Raw genomic sequence first — 20,777 nt, forward strand, 5'->3', positions numbered from 1 at the left:
CATTTGACACAGAATGGACCCACAGCCAATGTGGCAGTATTTTATTCCAGGGTTGTTCATATGTTTAAACAACCAACCAACCATACCTCTAGACTGTCTCCATCATAAACCCAGGGATAAACCCTGTCTACTTAGAGTGGATACTTATTTGGAATTTTGTGTCTCAATGAACAGCTTTAGTAGAAGGGATCTCAGCTGCAGAAATACTAGAGTAATGCTCTTGGAGTTCCTGGACCAGTGTTGGGTACCTTCTCCTGTTGAAAAATCTGAGTGAGGTAAGTACTGCTCTGCTGGATTTAGGCAACTTGGTTAAACCTCTTTATACTTTTCTATTTATTTAAACCAATTCTATAAAGAGGCTAAAATGAACATTTCGAGATTTTTCTGGAGTCTTTCTCCTGGTGCTTGGGTACATGGCTGACATAAATCAGGACCATAAGCACTGCTCTGCAGCCAGTTGGAGGTGTTTTCAATCCTGACTTGTACATAATTTTTTGTCCCCAGAGCTAACCCTATACCAACTGGCATTTCTATGTTGGACTGAACAGTATCCTTATCACCACAATCTAACTCACTACCTGAAAAATGCTGCATTCGATTCTGAAAATTGTTTTATGTTTTTCTATAGCAACATTAGACATTCTATACATACCAGCTCCTTCCAAAACAAACGAAGGGGAGTTTGTCAATGAAATTAATTAACTCATTACTTGAAAGAGTTAATAGGCATTCAAAAAGTTTCCTTCCATGGGGGAACTAAATGTTATAGGAAGGAAAAATTAAGGCCTTGAATGGATTCTGACTGTATTTTTGTCATTGGGCCTGTGTTCACTGCACATGGTGGGGGGGGTGGATGCAAACATCAGGACAGCCACTCAGAGTTTTCAGATCAGCGGGAGAGCCTACACACCAGCTTTATCCATCAACACAAAACAACCCCTCCTTTCCAGAAAATAGTTTGGAACTATCTGCTCTAAGCTTTTTTTTTTTTTTCTTTTTTTTTATAGCAAACCTTAGAACCCAAGATGACTTTCTATACTGAGAAAATGCCCAGGCCACCCTATGCTGCTGGAAAGTATGTACTTAGGGGAGGTAGGAATATTTCAATAATAGCTGAGGTGGAAAAGGGAGTAAAGTTAAAAGGTAAATCTAGAAAGAAAAGTGGTCCAAAGCAAGCAACTAATTTCATCTATATTCATGCAGTTCCCTTCTTCAGTGGTGTTGACAACACACAGAATGATTCCTGAGGATGTCAATGCTAAGAAGAAATATGGCCTAAGTCTGATTTTAAGTGAGTTTAGAGAAGAGGGAAGCACTGGAGTCTGTTGTAAACGCTCAATATATGTAAAAATATCAATGTGCTAGAAATTGTGCTGAGTGCTTTACATCTTAATATCTCATTTACTCCTATGAGCTACTCATTATTTTTGCCTCCATTATATAGCTGAGAACATCGAGGCAGAGTAGATAACTGTCCCAGACCACAAAGTGCAGGCTAGAGATCTAAGCCCATTTGGTCCTGTGACTTGCGTGTTCCAGGTAAGGGTGTGCCAGCTTGGGGCCAATGTGTGTGTGGGCATAGACTGGAGAGCAAGGTAGTGAAATTCAGAGGAGCAAGGTAGTGAAATTCAGAGGCGGTTAAGCAGATTAAACATGGCAGGAGCAGAAAAACAACATGAGTGGATGGACGAAGAGTTCAGAGAAGGTCCTGAATGATGGTCACAGACACTCAGGGGCAGGAGAAGCTGTGATGTAGTCCTTGAAATGCTGGTAGAAGCCTCTCCAGAGTGCTCTTTGTCAACATTGGAGTGTCCCAGATTAAATTGACTACCACAGGGCAGTAGCTGGTAGAATCACTGAAAAGCTGGGGAAAGCCTGGACAAGAATGAGGAAGGAGCAATAGAACAGGTGTCCAAGGGGATAAGGAAAGCCTCTGCAGTGAGCGCTGCAAAGGACATTTTATTCTCAAACAGCAATGCCATTTTACTTCCCAAAGCCATTACACAGAAAGGGCAGCTTGACAGAGTGGGCCTAGGAAGAAGAGGGTATCAACATGAATAGGGGGAAAACCTAATACTTCTCACCAGGCAATGAGTGTCTTAATTGACTTGTTAATTCTTCAGTATATAAAATTACATTTTTCTCACAATGTACCTTTTCTTGGAGGAGGGTTAACAAAAATAAAAACAAATGGAAATCTTGGAAAAGTTCATGGGATTATCTTCTCTCTTACTACCACCTAGCAAAGCAGCCAGCCATAGTTATAGAGTTTTATTGCTTTTTAATTGTTGTGCTTTTATAAATAACCACTGCTATATAATTAGGGGCCTGGTTCTTCTCACAGTTTCTCCCCTCAAACTTGTGATTCTGGACCAAGGAGTGGCTTTTCCTCTGTACATCCTCCCAGCCAGGTTACCCTGAGTAGCTTAAAGCCCTTCTGTTTTCTACTTTGTCTTCCATACAGACAAATTCCTTCCTCTCTTTGCTACTGAAAATATGTAAAACAGGGAGCTATACTAGATTACAAGCAGGTTAGTGTTGCAACAAGTTTAAAGAAGACTAAGCATAAAGTATATTTACTCTTTCTCTTTCAAGACAGGACTGAAAACATTCTGAGCCCCAAAGGAATGCTAGAGAACACCAAGTTCCAGTGAAGACATTAAGATCAAGGGCAGGGACCTGTCTTATTCATCTTTGTAGCCCCATAGTCTGGCACATAGTAGGTGTTGAATAAATAGCTGCTGAATGAATTGAAAGAATTCAAAATTGTATCCTAGATACTCCCCAAATATAAATGAACAGTAATTTTGAACCATTTTCTGATGTGAGTGTGGAGGGAGTGGGGAGAGCTTAGGAATGGTTGAGGGAATATACTCTGTCCAGAGTAATTTAAAAACAAGGGGAGAATGATTCTAATAGAAATCCCACTGGCCTCAATATTTTGTCAGAGCACAATTTTCTCTCTCATAAAGCAATGACAAAAATTGATGAAAGAAAAACATCTGGCCTCAGAGAACCCAAAATGATTGAAAACCACTGGCTGTTGTCAGATGCACAGGAGGCCTTTCCAGTGTTTGGAAAACTGTTCCATAAAGAACCCTGTATGTCAAATTATTTTCATTAATTAAAGGGTGGAGAAACAAAAGAAGATTTTTCCTGAAGTAGGAAGGATTACACACACAACAAATGAATTATGGCTGTGACAGATAAAGGAATGCTATTTGGGTGACAGTATTGCTCCTAAGTGGCTTCCCACTTATAGAAAGCAGCTTCCTACAAGCCCCACAGTATATATAATGGTGCAAAACAACCATTAAAAAAATGGTTTCTGAAAATATCACAGAGAGATGTACATCTTTGTGTACCTTACAGCTGAGGAGATTTTGGCAGTTTTCTCAAAGCAATTATGGCTCAGGTTCTCCTGCCCACGCTTTGTTTACAGAATAATCTTGGCCACAGGTCATTTGTGTGGAGATAACTAATTGCCAAGTCTTTGCATACAGGTAGATTAATTAGTATGCACCTAATATAACATCAAAATATTTATTGGAAATTTTTTTAAAAATCCAAACAATTAATGATCTATAATACCTGACAATGTTACCCAGAGCAAGTACAAAGCCTATTGGTGAAACAGGGAAGACTTTGTTTTTAAACTGTTCCAAAAACACAAGGCATCACTGACACCCTGAAGGCCTCATTTTCATTTGATTCCAGATCCATGAACCCATGGAGGTTATCTTTTTGAAATACTTTATTGCTCAAATCTTTAAGTAGGTCAGAGATGGCACTTCGGAAGCCAGAATATTCTGATATCCTGATATTCAGAACCTTGCCTATTTATATTTCAGAAAAGTACATTATTTGGACTAGAGCAAACATCAAGGTTAAAAATTCAAATATTAAATACCGTCCTGAGTATCATCCACACAGACAAGGGACAGATCAAATAAGGGTGCAAATGCCTCTGTGTACAAAAAAGATGAATCTCAGGTTTTGGACTATTAAGTACTTTTTGTCTTTAGACAATACCCTAATAAAACAATTAAGAAGTACTCTGAAACCCTGATACACCCCTCTGGCTAAACCACAGTTCACAGAGTATTGAGCTAAAGCCTGAACAAATCAAATAAATACCAAACGCCCAACAAGGCAGGAAATGCAGCCTGAATGCCCTATCGTGAGCTCTGCCAGATTGGAAGGGCCATCGCACTTGAAAATATAATCAAACAAAACCCGCTGTAATTCCACTGCAGCCTCTGCATCTAAGGAGAGCTGTTTCAGTCACTGACATTTTGATTTTCATAGCAGAGAAAGCAAAAAAACTTCCTCGGCTCACAAGCATATGCATCCAGTTGAGATTTTATTTCTCCAACCTTATACAACATCCAGCCAACAAACAAACAAACAAGCAAAGGTTATTTTCTGTTACTCACTATTACTCCAGGATTTTAGTAAATATTTGATGCTGATCTCAAAGAAGCCAGAGTCCTGCTGGCTGGCCATGTCCGCGGCATACAAAGAGGCTCCAGGCTGGGCTGGGAGCCGCAGGAGGAGCAGGTACCGGTGGGGATGTTTCTGTCACAGGTTAGTGATGTCAGCAGGGGATCAGAGCACAGAGGAAGGTTCTGCAGATTTACCACCCAGAGGGCAGGGAGTCCTCATGTAAAGGACACCAAGGAACAGGAGAGAGATGCTCCGCGCTCCTCCTCCTCTGAGTCCAGAACTAGTTCTTATTTTTCTTATTTGCTGGGCACAGCTCTCCTTGCAGCTTTCAGAGGCGTGGCTGCTGCTTTCATTTCTGAGCTGCCATAACCAGAAGCGCCTGCTGCAGGCTGTTCACAGGCTTTGCTCTAGCCAGGTATGGTCCAAGGAGGACCGGCACCCTCGTGATTGTTTTCCCCAGGGAGGAGGGTCTTGGGCTGGCCTCCCTGACCCTGTGAACAGCCTAGTTCCCAGCTCTCCCCAGGCGCGGTAGGGTGAGAGCTGGGCTGGGAGCACCGCTTCCTGTCTACAGCCTCGACCTGAGCCCCAACTCACTGGGCCCCTGACTCAGCTGTAGGAGGAATTTCCAAGCGTCTACAGATCCTCAGTTCAGAAATGCTCCCAGTGAACAGCTCTGTGTGCCGGCAGCAGCGGCGCTGGCGGCTGCTTTGCCTTGTGTCTGTCCCCATGCACAGGCAGCTGCATTGTGCTGCAGTGAGCCAGGCTGCACCCCTGGATCTAGTTGTAGTGACGTTTCTTAAAAGCCCCAACCTTCAGCCTCCTTGCAGTAGGAAAGCTGGATGACAACAAGACAGTTGCCGGGTATTTTTCTCCCTCTTCTTGCACCAGCACAGTGGAATCTGTACTTTGTTGTGTCTCTCTCTCAGAAATGCTGTCATTTTGAGGGGCATACCAGCACCTATGTGGGCTGCTTAAGGGACCAGTACCAACTGCTCAGTGTGCTTATTTATGGAATGTGAGGCTCCACAGTGGATCTGTTTCTCAAACCTTTCATTTTTAATTAGACTGAGCCCAATAAAGCTTAGTTTATTTGTACTAAAAGGATAAGAAGCGAAAGCATTAGGTTCCTTGCTGCACAAAGGCTTTTTACTTCATGAAATCTGATATCAGGTATCCCAATTTTGGTTAGCTTTGTTCCTCATTATCATTTAGCTTGACCAGGGCATTAAACAAGAGTATTTTAATTATGACAGGCTACATTTGAGTATGTGGAATTTGGCCAACCATCTCATAAACCATAGAATCCTTAATAAACCATATTGATAATTATTTAACATAAAAATTGTTGTGCACCCCCCCTTAAATCATTATACAAATAGGACTTCCTAGACTAACAGTTCATTTGAGAAATAAAAGGGAAAGAGAACAATATAGTTTTTGTAAGACTAAGAAATTTTAAAATTCAATTTTTAAAACTATGTTGTGGAATGCCCTAAGATACTATCAATTTAATGAGCTTTTCAAACTACATACATGTACACAAAAGGCAAGCCCCCTCCCCTCCCCCCATAGGATTTCCAACTCGACTCACAGTGCTTTATTCTCATAAAATCTCTCATCAGATTGAGTTCTTTTTCATTTACATGCCTATGAGATTTGACGAGCTAATTTTGTATTATCACCTGTACAGTAAAACCTCAATATAATGGACTAATTCTGGCAAGTTAAAGCCGGAAGTCTGTTATGTAATAAAGTAGGTTTTCTGAATGCATATATTAAAAATTTGACAAATTAGTTTACCTGTTTTTACTTATGTAGACACGTTTGTGTAATTAAAATTAAGTATGTATGAAAAGTCTTATTTCACAGAAAAGTTTTCTATATGTATCCCTGTAATTTTAAATTTATATTGAATAGGTCTAGTTAATGGGTGCATTCACATGTTACCGTGAGTAAACAAATGCACATAGCTAGGATGTGGCTTCGTGCACATGGGACCATGTGGGGAGGGGGGGACAAGTGTTAAAACTGCTGCAGAAAGTTCAGCCACGCAACAGAACCAATTACCCCTTGCAATGCGATGTGATCATGTGCTAATCATTCGCACAACATTGTTTACGAAAAGTGACTATTGGAATTAAATATGTAGACTATAGCTGTAGATATGTAATATTTATTTTGGCAAAATTACTACAGAATTTTTTCCAACGTATGGTCTATTTTGCTAAAATTTGTTAAAAATAACGGTGAATTAATAACAAAAAAATAACCTGTTAATTTACTTATAAGCAAATCTTGGTTACAAGCATTTTTAAATTAACAGGGTATTAATTTTTACATATGACATATGGACCACAGGTTTTGTCTGTTAAATCGGAAGTCTGTTAAAGCAAAGTCCGCAAAATTGGGGGTTTACTGTAATTTGAATGTGTGGATTCCAGGTGAAATCGGGCCCAAAGGTTTTACCTTGAAATAGTTATTACATCTGAAAACAACTAATGCCCATGCCTACCACTGTAGGAGGCAGTGGATGACCAGGGAGCTGCATGAGTAGAGAGACTAACAGGAAATGTCCCTGGTTCTACCTGGCACCAGCCTGTACTAGCTATGAATTCCATGGCAAGCTGTTAACCTCACTAAGCTTTAATTTCCTCATCTGCAAAATGTGAATAGTGGTACCCACCTCACTAGGTTGTAGGAAAGATTCAATGACATTACGAATGAAGAGTGCCTAGCATAGTCTTGCATAAAGTAAACAATGAAATGTTAGCTATATTGATTTTTATTAAGAAACCTTAGGGACTCAGAATAGAACTTTAAAATTTAAGTTAAATACATGTTTGTACCATTTATGTGACTTAGAAGGTATATGAGTTTTAAACTTCAAAGGCAACTATTTGGGGATACCAAGTTGGAGACATTTATTTATTTATTTAAATTTATCTTTATTATTGAAAGTATTGCAGATGCCCCACTTTTTTCACCAAATGACCCTCTCCACCCCTCTTCTACCCCCACCCCAGGCCTGCCTTCACTGTACTATTGTTGTGTCCATCAGTTATGCATATATGCATATAAGTTTTTTGATTAATCTCTTCCAGTCCACCCCTCACACCCTTCCCTCTGAAATACATCAGACATGCTTCAATGTCTCTGGATCTATCTTGTTGTCAGTTTATTTTGTTCATAGATTACACATATAAGTGAGATATGTGATACTTGTTTTTCTCAGACTGGATTAATACTTAGCATAATACCCTCCAGGTCCCTCCATGCTGTCTCAAAGGGTAAGAGATCTTTCATTTTTACAGCTGCATAGTATTCCATTTGTAAATGTACCACAGCTTTTTAACCCATTCATCTACTGATGGACAATTGGGCTGTTTCCAGAACTTAGGTATTGTAAATTGTGCTGCTATGAACACAGGAGTGCATACATTCTTTCTGATTGGTGTTTCAGGTTTCCTAGGATATATTCCTAGAAATGGGGTCACTGAGTTAAATGGCAATTCCACTTTTAATTTTTTGAGAAACTCCATAATGTTTTCCATAATGGCTATACCAGTCTGCATTCCCACTAGCAGTGTATTAGGGTTCCTTTTTCTCCACATCTTTGCCAGTACTGGTTGTTGGTTGATTTACTGAGAAAACCATTGTGGCAGGTGTGAAATGGTACCTCCATGTCATTTTAATTTGCATTTCTCTGATGATTAGTGACTTTGAGCATTTTTTCATATATCTCTTGGCCGTTTTTATGTCCTCATTGGAGAAGCCTCTATTCAGGTCTTCTGTGCATTTTTTAATTGGATTGTCTTCCTTTTGTTGAGTTGTATGAATACTTTATATATTTTGGAAATTAATCTCTTATCAGATGTATCATTGGCAAATATGTTCTCTCATACATATTTTCATTTTGTTTTTGGTTTCTTTTGCTGTGCAGAAGCTTTTTATTTTGATGTAGTCCCATATGTTTATTTTCTCCTTACTTTCCTTTGCCCTAGGAAATGTATCTGTAAACATATTGTTATGAGAGATGTATGAGATTTTGCTGTCAATGGTTTCTTCTAGGATTTTTATGGTATCATGACTTACATTTAAGTCTTTTATCCATTTTGAGTTTATTCTTGTGTATGATGCAATTTGGTGGTCTAGTTTCATTTTCTTGCATGTACCTGTCCAATTTTCCCAACACCATTTACTGAAGAGATTGTTTTGACTCCATTGTATGCTCTTACCTCCTTTGCCAAATATTAATTGAGCATAATGGCCTGGGTCAATTTCTGGGTTCTCTGTTCTATTCCACTGTGCCAGTACCAGGGTGATTTGAGTACAGTGACTTTGTAATTTAACTTGATATCTATTATTGTGATCCCTCCAATTTTGTTCTTCTTTCTAAGATGGCTGCAGGTATTTGGGGTCTTTTTTGATTCCATATAAATTTTTGGAGTGTTTGTTCTAGATCTGTGAAACATGCCATTGGTATTTTAATGGGGGTTGTATTGAATCTATAGATTGCTTTAGATTTTTATGATGTTAATTCTACCAATCCATGAACATAGTATATTCTTCCACTTGTTTATATCTTTCTCTATTTTTTTTTTTCATCAACCTGTAATTTTTTTTGAGTACAGGTCTTTTACCTCCTTGGTTAAGTTTATTCCTAAGAATCTTAATATTTTTGTTGCAATGACAAGTGAATTTTTGTTTTTGTTTTTAGTTTCCCTTTCTGAGAGATCATTATTGGTGTATAAAAATGCCATCAATTTCTGGGTGTTAATTTTGTATCCTGCTACATTGCCAAATTCATTTGTTAAATCTAGTAGTTTTTTGGTGGAGTCCTTAAAGTTTTCTACCTACAATATCATGTCATCTGCAAATAATGACAGTTTTTCTTCCTACTTACCAATTTGGATGTCTTAAATTTTTTCTTCTCTTATCGCTGTGCCTAGGAATTCCAGTACTATGTTGAATAAGAGTGGTGAAAGTGGACATCCCTGTCTTATTCCTGTTCTTGGGAGAATGGTTTTAGTTTTGTCCATTGAGTATGATGTTGGTTGTAGGCTTGTTATATACTCTATTCTTACTTTCCTAAGAGCTTTTGTCAAAAATGGTTGTTGGATTTTGCCACATGCTTTTTCTGCATCTATTGTTATGATCATGTGATTTTTGTCTTTTAATTTGTTTATGTGATGCATCACATTTATTGATTTTTGAATGTTGTACCAGCTTTGCATCCCTGGAATAAATCCCACTTGATCTTGGTGTATAACCTTTTAAATATATTGCTGGATCTGATTTCCTAATATTATGTTGAGGATTTTACCATCTATGTTCATCAGGGATATTGGCCTGTAAGTCTCTTTCTTTGTAGTGTCTTTATCTGGTTTTGAAACTAGGAAAATACTGGCCTCATAAAAAGAGCTTGGAAGTGTTCCTTCCTCTTGGATTTTCTGGAATAGTTTGAGGAGGAGAGGCTTTAGTTCTTTTCTGAATGTTTGGTAGAACTCCCCCGTGAAGGCTTCAGAACCACATGTTTGCTGAGTTTTTAAAATACTGCTTAAATTTCATCAGTTGTTATTAGCCTATTCAGGTTTTCTAATTCTTCCTAACTGCATTTTGGAAAATTTTATTTTTCTAGGATTTTGTTCATTTTGTTCAGGTGGTCAAGCTTATTAGCATATAGTTGTTCATTTTGTTTTCTTACAATCCTCTGCATTTTTGTGGTGTCAGCTGTTACTTCACCTCTTTTGTTTTAGATTTTATTTATTTGTGTCCTCTCTCTTTGTTTCTTGATGAGTCTGGCTAAAGAGTCATCAATCTTGTTTATCTTTTTATAGAACCAGGTCTTTGTTTCATTGATCTCTCTTTTATTTTATTTTTTTAATATATTTTATTGATTTTTTACAGAGAAGAAAGGAGAGGGATAGAGAGTTAGAAACATTGATGAGAGAGAAACATCGATCAGCTGCCTCCTGCACACTACCTACTGGGTATGTGCCCGCAACCATGGTACATGCCCTTGACCGGAATCGAACCTGGGACCGTTGAGTCTGCAGGCCGATGCTCTATCCACCGAGCCAAACCGGTTAGGGCTCATTGATCTCTTTTAGTGTTTTTTCAGTCTCTATGTCATTTGTTCTGCTCTGATCTTTATTATTTCCTTCCTTCTACTTACTCAAGGCTTTTATTCTTGTTCTTGTTCTAAGATTTTTATTTGTAGTGGTAGATAGTTTATTAGAGCTTTTTCTTATCTTGAGATAAGGATATAATGCTACAAACTTCCCTCTCAGGACTGCTTTTGCTGTGGGTTGTTGTGTGTTCATTTTTGTTTGTTTCCAGACAGTTTTTTGTTTCTTCCTTGATTTCATTGGTAACCCATTCATTGTGTAATAACATGCTATTAAGTCTCCATTTGTTTGATTGTTATTGAGTGTTTTTACTGGAGTTAATTTCTAATTTCATGCCATTGTGATCTGAAATGTTGTTTGATATGATTTAAATCTTCTTGAACTTGTAGAGACTTATTTTGTATCCTAACATGTGGAATACCTTTGAGAATGTCCCATGTGTACGTGAAAAGAATGGATATTCTGCAGCTATGGGAAATGTTCTGTAAATGTCAATTAAATCCATCTGTTCTAATGTGTCATTTAAGGTCTCTGTTTCCTTGTGGATTTTTTATCTGGAAGATTTATCCAGTGATGTTAGTGTGATGTTAAGGTCCTCTACTATGACTGTATTGCTGTAGATCTCACCCTTAAGGTTCTCTCAGGATTTTTTTTTTTTAAATATATATTTAGGTGCTCCTATATTGGGTGCATATATGTTTATCAAGGCTATATTTTCTTATTGTATTCATCCCTTTAATATTATGTAGTGGCCATCTTTGTCTGTTTTTTATGGCCTTTGCTTTGAAGTTTATTTTGTGAGATATAAGTATTACTATCCCCGCTTTTATTTTTTCATTTCCATTTGCATGGAAATTGTTTTCCCATCCCTTCATTTACAGTCTGTGTGAATCTTTTGTTCTGAGGTGGGTCTGTTGTAGACAGCATATATATGAGTCATTTTATTTTTATCCATTCAGTTATGCTATGAATTTTAATTAGAGCATTTAATCCATTTACATTTAAGTTTATAATTGATAGGTACTTATTTACTGCCATTTTTTATACATATGTTCCTCTCTCTTAATTTCTTCTCCTTAAAGCCCTCCCTTTAACATTTCCTGCAATGCTGGTTTAGTGGTAATGCACTTCTTTAGCCTTTTTTGTCTTATTTATGGTTTCTATTTCTTGGTTTATGCTTTTATAGTTCCCACTAATTTTCTTGAAATTCTCATTAAGTTCCTTGAGCATCCTTATAACCATTACTTTGAACTCTATATTTGAAAAAATTGTTTGCCACCATTTCATTTAGCTCTCTTTCTGGAGTTTCCTCCTTTTCTTTCATTTGGGGGTTGTTTCTCTTTCTCCCCATTGTTGCTATCCCTTAGTATTTATTTCTATGTATTAGAGCAAATTGCTATGCCTCCCAGTTTTCATGGAGTGGCCTTATGTGTTAAGGGTTTTGTGGGACCCAAAGGTGTAGTCTCTTAGGTCCCCTGAGCTGGGTGCTCCAGGAATGACCCTTGTGTGAGCTACTTGTGCTGTCCCATAATTGGGTCCTGAATTATGTTTTCCCATTCATGGGAGGAATCTCCTCTCAGATTGCCTGAGGCTCACTCCCATGCAAGCTGTTGTGAAGGTTCTGGCAGAACAAAACAAAAGAAAACAAAACAAGAGGAAAAAAAAACCCATAAACAAGACCCCCACAATAACAACAAAAGCAACCACAAAAGAAGAGAAAGAAGAAAAGAGAACAGAAAGGAAAATACAAGGAGAAAGAAAAAAGGAATATGAAAGGGCAGAGATGTAAGAAAGGACATATGCATAAAGAATAGGGGAAGGAAAATCATACAAAAGAAAAGAGGAAGAAAATTATTTTGAAAAGGAAAACAAGAAAGCAGGTAGACAAAAAATGAAAGGAAAAATGAAAAGAAAGCAGGAGAAAGAAGGGAAGGGAAAAGTAGGGAAAATTAGATCTATGGTAGAGAAAGGATAGATGAAAATAATAAATCTTTAAAGAAGAAAGATAAGGAAGATAAATTTTAAAAAAAGTAAAGTGGCCTTCATCTCAGAGTTTGGTGCCTTCTGGGAGCTCCCTTTGGGTCCTGCTCTTCTGATGACTGTGGCTGACTGTTTTGTCTGCCAATTCTGGACTTCCAGGCAGGTGTTTAGGTGCTAACAACTGTCAGGAACTGTCCTTCTTTGGCTCTCAGCAACCTGCTTGAAGCTTCAAGCCATCCACAGTTTGTGTCCGTTTCCACAGGGCTTGGCTATGCGCAGGAGGTCAAGCTGCTCTCTAAGGACGATTTGTCAGCAAACTTCCCTAAGTTCCCTGGGCTCCACCTCTATCTGCTTTTGCCTGCCAGCCAGCTATCAATCATAATCACTCAAAAGTCTGTTTCTGAAAGAGCTTTAGGTGGAGTCTGGAGTCTAGACCTCTGGGTCTCACTGTTCAGATTTCAAGGAAAGTGATGGGTGTGTTTCCTTGTCTCGGAGCTACTCCTCTGAGAGTGACCCAGAATATGTCCCTGCCCTCAACTGGAGATCTTCTTAAGCAGTCCAGTGGGATCAGTTGGAAACCTGAAATTTCTAGCAGCTCTCCCGTGCCGGGGAAGCACCAGTCAGGCTTCTGGGTTACGGGGATCATCAGCCCCTCCCCCAAGCCAGTGACTGATGCTCCCTGAGACTGTTCAAACCCCTAGGCTTGGTCTCTGCTGCTGTTTCCTCTGCAAAGGTCAAGATGCAGGGTGTGGCAGGCAGGTTCCCGAGGGTATGGTGGGCTGTATCACATAGGGCAGGGTTTTCTCCGTTTCCTGGGCTGTGGCTTCTGGAAGGGGCCAGTACCTCTTAAGAAAAATGGCCGTTTCAGTTTGGTGGAATGCGACTGAAAGCAGGTCTCCAAGTCACCTCTTTTCCACGTCTTCCCCCAATGCCTCCTACCCAGCCTCTCCTCAGTCACCTTAAGTCCTCACCACCTTCCTCCACTGAAGCCTCAGGTGAGAAGCTGCAAATGAAAATCCTGTGCTCTGGGTTTAAAGAAGTAACAACTATGGCTTTAACTCCTGACCGACTCCAGACTCCCCAGTGTCCAGAAGCCCTGCTGGTTTTGGCTCTGGTGCTCAAGGCTATGGAGACCAGCCTGGGTTCCAGGCCTCCATCCTCTCAGGGAAATAATCCTCCCACGGGCGCGAGATCCCTCTTTACTCGGCTTGCTGCCTGTGGAAGCTGGGTCAGTCCTTCAGTCTCCAGGTGTTTTCTGTTCCTTCCTTGATATATGTTTCTTCCTCAGCTGGACCTCAGTTGGTAATTCCTGGTGAATGTTCCCCAATTCAGCTGTATTTCCAGCCTGGCCCTGGAAGAACGGCCACCATCTTCTCCCTCCTCTCCAAGTTGGAGACATTTAAAAACAGCACAGTGAACAAACATGCTATGATATATTTTCTCAGGCATCCAGAGATTCTCTCTGTTGACTTTATAAAGTTTTCAATCCTATTATAAACAGCAATTTGTTGAGAATGCCCCTCTTACATATATTTCAAGAGAAAACTATCATAAACATGTAAATGCTACTTAGAAAATAATGTTTTAGTGACATCTGGTTTTACCTGTGAAGAGTGAATGAGCAACTAAGCACCCAGTTTCTGCCCATTAAACCTGAAGTTTTGTCCAGTGTGTGCTTTTGATCCTCATTTGAGTGCCTTTAAAGAGAGCATATATTGTAACCAAATAGCAAAGTCCTTCATTTTGTTGAAGGGTCTACAAATCAAACAGAATGACACCTGCTATGGGTTGAAATAAAACCTTTATCCTCTGTCTCCTGTCTCTACGAGAGGGGAGGAGCATTATAAAAAATATGGTGAGAATAAGCACCTGGACAGAGGTACTTAAAATACAACGATAAAATCTGAATTTGTCTCTGGCTTGCTGTGTCTTCAGTTGTCATTTTACATGGCCCAAAATTATTTCGGCTTTTATATCTTAAAAATCTTAGGAGGACATATAAAGGATCTTAAAGCAAGGAGCTGGGCATCAATGTTGGGGACTGACAGAAAGGTAGCAGGAAAAGTGGGAGGTCTCAGGAAACAGTATCATAGTGGAAAAAAGTCCAAAAGTGACCTGAGACAAGTGATAACAATGAATGACACCATCTACATTTATTGAATATTAATATCATGATAAAAATACATATTTTATCACATTTAACCTTTACCCCAAATCTATGAAGTACTTTCTTTTAAATATGTTTTCATTGATTTGAGAGAGAGAGAAAAGGAGAGGGAGAGAGAGATAGAAGCATCAATAAGAGAGAAACATCAACATTGATTGGCTGCCTCCTATATGCTCCCTGCTGGGCATCAAGCCCACAACCCAGTATGTGCCCTGACCAGGAATAGAACTGGTGACCTCTTTGGTGCATGGGTCAATCACACTGAGCCACACCGACCTGGCTATAAAGTACTCTTAATAGAGGCATAAAATAAGATCAATAGAGCTGGTAAAATTTAGGTATAGCAAATTTGAGAACATGAGTCATCATCTTTTTATTAAAATCACAAGCAAGAGGAAAATCATCATTACTAACTTCCCGAGAGAAAGTTCAGGAAGAAACTAAGAATTCTTTTATCACTAATTGGAATATTTCAGGCCCCATTAGCTTTCCAGGACTACAGTTGACTCTTGAACAATACAGGGTTGGGGCTAGGTAATAAGCTCTTCCCTTCCTTCCTCCCAACTCTATAGACAAAAATCCACATATAACTTTTGACACCCCAAAAACTTAACTAGTAATAGCCTCATATTTTGTATGTTATATGTGTTATTCCTGTATTCTTATAATAAAGTAAGCTAGAGAGAAGAAAATGTTATTATGAAAATTATAAGTTTCATCTGAAAGTTTTTTTCAAATGGCCACAAATCTCTGAACATTTTTCAAATGTACTTATTTTAAAAACCTGCTTAAAATCGGATCTTCACAGTTCAAACCTGTGCTGTTCCTGGGTCAGCTGTATTCACTGCCTACCCGCCAGGGGGAAGAATGGTTCCCTGGGGCTCTAGTCCCAACCCAAAGGAACCAGAGAAGAATGCTATTCTTTTTCACATTAATTTGATTCCTGGTATAGGTTGTTATCTGTACAAGGATACCTGACCTGGGTTGGGGAGTGAAGGTGGAAATCCAGTCTGAACTCTACTCTCCAGGCAAAGGGGTAGTCATGGTCTGTGTCCATCCTGGTAGGTGGCACATATGCCCAATAGTCAATCCATAGAAAGAGATCCCTATTTGTGATCAAGATACATGATGCACTGTTGCAGTAGGAACTAAGAAAACTGAGTATTTCAGAAAGGCAGTGGTCAAACTGGTCACCTAGGTCTCAGGCTTCTCAGTGGCAGTGGATGAGTGGTACAGGGTACATGGGTTATATGTAGTTCACAGTCTCTGCCATTTCCCTGAATCCTGCCTTGATTCAGATTGCAACCTGCTGTCTACCTCTCCCTCCATAAGAGCTGTGTCTTACTCAGTTGTCTCCCTCACAGCTCCTGGAACACATTAAGTCTTTATGCAAAAGACTTAGTGAGTGAGCCAGTGAATGAACAGGCTTATTGTACAAGCCTAGTGCTGCCTGTTGCCTGTGAAAAAAACGTGTAACTGAAGTCCAGTTGTTTGTGTTTTAATTCATATTTAATTTTCCCTTTGCTAGCATTTGTGATAGTTTTTTTTAGACTAAAATGTGTAGTGTTCAAAAAATATGTGAAAACAAAGCTCAGCACATAATCTGGATGCTTGTCAGCATCAAGGGCCATCATCTAATAATTTTAGAGCATCTGATCAAGTTGATTTGGTTAGTGTTAGAATATGCCCTTTTCCCTGGGGATGGTTCCACATGGGCACAGCCATGTAATTATTGTCACAATAACATGCATATTCAGGCACAGACTGTAATAGGGAGAAAAAAAATACTTTGCTAACAAACTGTGGAAACAAAGAAAAATCACTTAATAGAAAAAAATTGCTTTATCAATTTCTGATTAGCAGTTTCAAAGTCCAAAAATTCATCAAATACACTATATCCCTACTGTCATAGTACACTGTGCCAAGTCAGATTAAGCATGGGTTGAGTTAGAAAGACAGCAGCTGAGATCAATGGTGACAATTAAGGAGACAGGGTTTTGTTTTTCTTTATGGGGTAGAGTAAGAGGCCTTTTAGAGATAACCTAAAGAGCCACTTGTTAAGAAATCACAAACTTCACTTTTGATCTCTTTTAGTTACTTGATTTGGGCTGATTATCTATTTGAGAAATAGAGAATAAACAGGAAGTGATATCACACAATGTTCATGTCATAAACATAAAATGCAATCATCATTCCCTTAAAAATTCAACCCACATCACAAACCATCACAAAAATAAATTCTGTGAGTTTTGAAAACATTTAATCCATGACTATCCAGTACAAATAATTTTTCAAGTGAATTAAGACATTAAAAATTTTTAATGTAACTGAACTTCATTAAAGCATAGCTTGTTGTTGCACAGATCCAGATGCAAATAAGGAAAATTGTGTCTCCTATAATTGTTTTCAGCAAAGGATAGCAGCAGAACTTCCCCACTTGTATCCCCTGCAAAGAAGTTTTGTATGGAACTGAGGCCAAAACAAAAGAAGTGGATATTAGCCTAGAGCAGTGATTTTCAACCTTTTACATCTCATGGCACACATAAACTAATTACTAAAATTCTGTGTCACACTAAAAATATATTAAATTTTTTGCCTATCTGAAAAAAAGGTGTAATTTTGATTCATTCATACCAGATGGCTATTGTCGTGTTGTCTGTCGTCATTTTTAAAAAAAATTGACAATCTAAGGGAAAGGAAGCCATATGTTATACCCCCAGGGCCAATACCATACTCATTGGGCAAACGCTAAAAGTATTTCCCTTAAGATCAGGAACAAGACCGGGATGTCTGCTTTTATCCCTCCTATTGAAAATAGTACTGGAACATCCTAGCCACAGCAATCAGACAACAATAAGATATAAAAGGCATTCAAATAGGAAAGAAAGAAGTAGACCTGTCATCATTTGCATATGACATGATACTGTTTATAGAGAACCATAAAGATTCCACCAAAAAACTAATAGAACTGATAAATGAATTCAGTAAAGTAGCAGGATACAAAATAAACATCCAGAAGTCAGTTGCATTTTTATACATCAATAATGAACTACCAGAAAGAGAAACTAAGAAAATAATTCTATTTACAATGCTTCAATAAAACTCAAACACCTAGGAATAAATTTAACCAAGGATATAAAAGACCTATATTCTGAAAAGTGTAAGACACTGAAGAAAAAAATTGAAGAAGATACAAATAAGTGGAAGCATATACCATGTTCATGGATAGAAAGAATGAATATCATTAAAATGTCCATATTATCCAAAGCAATTTATAGATTCAATGAAAATCCTATCAAAATACCAATGGTGTATTTCACAGAAATAGGACAAATATTTCAAAAAATAATATGGGACCACAAAAGACCCTGAATAGCCATAGCAATCTTAAGAAAGAAGAACAGTTGGAGGAAATATGCTACCTGATATCAAAGTATACTATAAGGTCATAGTAATCAAAATAGCATGGTACTGCCGAAACCAGTTTGGCTCAGTGGATAGAGCGTCGGCCTGTGGACTGAAGGGTCCCGGGTTCGATTCCGGTGAAGGGCATGTACCTTGGTTGCAGGCACATCCCCAGTAGGGGGTGTGCAGGAGGCAGCTGATGGATGTTTCTCTCTCATCAATGTTTCTAACTCTCTATCTCTCTCTCTTCCTCTCTGTAAAAAATCAATAAAATAAAAAAAAATAGCATGGTACTATAATAAAAACAGACATATATGTCAATGGAACAAAATAGAGAGCCCCGAAATCAACCCATGCCTTTATGGTCAATTAATATTTGATAAAGGAGGCAAAAACATACAATGGGGTAAAGACAGTCTATGCAATAAATGGTGTTGGGTAAATTGGACAGATATATACATGCAAGAAAATGAAACTAGACCACCTTCTTATACCATGCACAAGAATAAACTCAAAATTTATTAAAGACTGCCGAAACCGGTTTGGCTCAGTGGATAGAGTGTCAGCCTGCGGACTCAAGGGTCCCGGGTTTGATTCCGGTCAAGGGCATGTACATTGGTTGCAGGCACATCCCTGGTGGGAGGTGTGCAGGAGGCAGCTGATCAATGTTTCTCTCTCATCGATGTTTCTGGCTCTCTATCCCTCTTCCTTCCTCTCTGTAAAATATCAATAAAATATATTTTAAAAAAAAGAAAAAAAATTTATTAAAGACTTAAATGTAAGACTCAAAACCCTAAACATCCTAGAAGAAAGCATAGGCAGTAAAATCTTGGACATTTCTCCTAGCAATATTTTTTTCTGATATATCCCCTTAGGCAAGGGAAACAGGAAAAAACAATAAACAAATGTGACTACATCAAACTAAAATGTTTTTGTGTAGCAAAGAAAACTATTAACAAAATGAAAAGACAATCCACCTAATGGGAGAACATATTCGCCAATGATACATCTGATAAGGGGTTAATATAAAAAATTATAAAGCACTTATAAAACTCAACACCAAAAAAAAAAAATTCAATTTTAAAATGGGCAGAAGACCTGAATAGACTCTTCTCCAAAGAGGACATACAGATTGCCAATAGACATATGAAAAGATGCTCAACATCACTAATCATCAGAGAAATGCAAATTAAAACCACAATGAGATAATGGCTGACATCACTAAATCAACAAAGAACAAGTGTTGGTGATGATATGGAAAAAAGGGAATTCTCATGCATGGTTAGCGGGAATGCAGATTGGCACAGACACTGTGGAAAGCAGTGTAAAGTTACCTCAAAAATTTTTAAATGGAACTGCCTTATAACCCCATAGTTCCAGTTCTGGTAATATATCCAAAGAAACCGGAAACACTAATTCAAAAGAATATATGCATCCTTATGTTCATTGCACCATTAATAGCTAAGATTTAGAAGCAGCCCAGTGCCCATCAGTAGATGAGTGGATAAAAAAAGTTGTGGTACATTTAAACAATGGACTACTACTCTGCTGTAAAATAAAAAAGGAAATCTTACCTTTTGCTTAAGCATGGGTGGACCTGGAGAGTATTATGCTAAGTGAAATAAACTATTCAGATTAAGTATCATATGATTTTACTTATATGTGGAATCTAATTAACAAAATAAACTAACAAACAGAGTCAGACTCATGGATACAGAGAACAGACTGACAGCTGTCAGAAGGAAGTGGTTTGGGGCTAAATGAGATGGGTGAAGGGATTAAGCAATGAATCCAGCCTAGCACCAGGAATGCTCAGGGCCTACTCAAGAATGCAAATAATCCTTTCCACTAATATTTACAGGGTAAACTAAGATTGTTGGTAGAGTATTAAATTTGAGAGTAAAATAATAATCAAGTTTTCAGATTAAATTAAATAGGCTAATTCAAATAAGTGAATATTCAAGAAAATTTAATTGTACTGGACAAAAAGCTGTTCCTAAAGTGTTAACTAAAATTTCTATTGGTAGTTCATCTCATGGTAAAATTCCTGAACATGCAATGAAACTAAAGCAGCCATATTTTTGTGCAAAAAATTAAAATTTAAAGTTATCAAGACTGCATTATCAAATTTACAAAAGCCTCCATTAATCAAAAAAGGGGGGATAGTAGGGTAATATCATGTAAGGAAAAGTATCCTATAAGTAAATTACATCTAGAAAATTTTTACTTTACAAAATTAATTTTTATTTGTAATGCTAACAGCAAGACACCCATGAAAAACACACATGGTGTCTAAATAAGACAAAGGAAAATCGTTTGGGCAAAAATAAAAAGGATCCCAAATCAATTATATAGAAAAGATTCCTTTATTAACTTTTAGCTGAGAATATGTTTGTATATTTTCAGAAAACAACTCCAAGACCATGTGGATTCCTGCAACAGAGAGGAATTGACAGGTCTGCTCCAACCACAAAGACAAGAGGAGAAACAGTCCAGAGATGGAAGATGCTGACAACGCCTTGCCACGCTAGCAGTCAGAAGCTGTGCGACGCAGCAGCTTGCCTAGGACCAAACCAGAGAGGGTCGGACCTGCATTGCCACCATGTGCCCACCATCCAGATATCATTGCTGACATGTACACATAAGGAACT

At 38.3% G+C, this 20,777-nt stretch overlaps 1 protein-coding gene across 10 annotated transcripts in view; it reads right to left on the reverse strand.

The window, feature by feature from the left end:
* FRY (FRY microtubule binding protein) overlaps positions 1–20,777 on the reverse strand; it is a gene marked incomplete at its 5' end in the record, with an annotated part of 677,381 nt that overhangs the window by 433,477 nt on the left and 223,127 nt on the right. For 2 of the 10 annotated variants that reach the window (XM_080662180.1, XM_080662179.1), the window contains one exon: positions 4,437–5,198. The exons of the other annotated variants lie outside the window; for them this stretch is intronic. In XM_080662180.1, the coding sequence (XP_080518306.1) occupies positions 4,437–4,506 (70 nt within the window). Of the gene's footprint in view, positions 1–4,436; positions 5,199–20,777 lie in introns of those variants that run through there. 10 annotated transcript variants of the gene reach the window in all.

Source organism: Plecotus auritus (assembly GCF_963455305.1).
Source record: "Plecotus auritus genome assembly, chromosome: 3".
NCBI classification, from domain to species: domain Eukaryota; kingdom Metazoa; phylum Chordata; class Mammalia; order Chiroptera; family Vespertilionidae; genus Plecotus; species Plecotus auritus.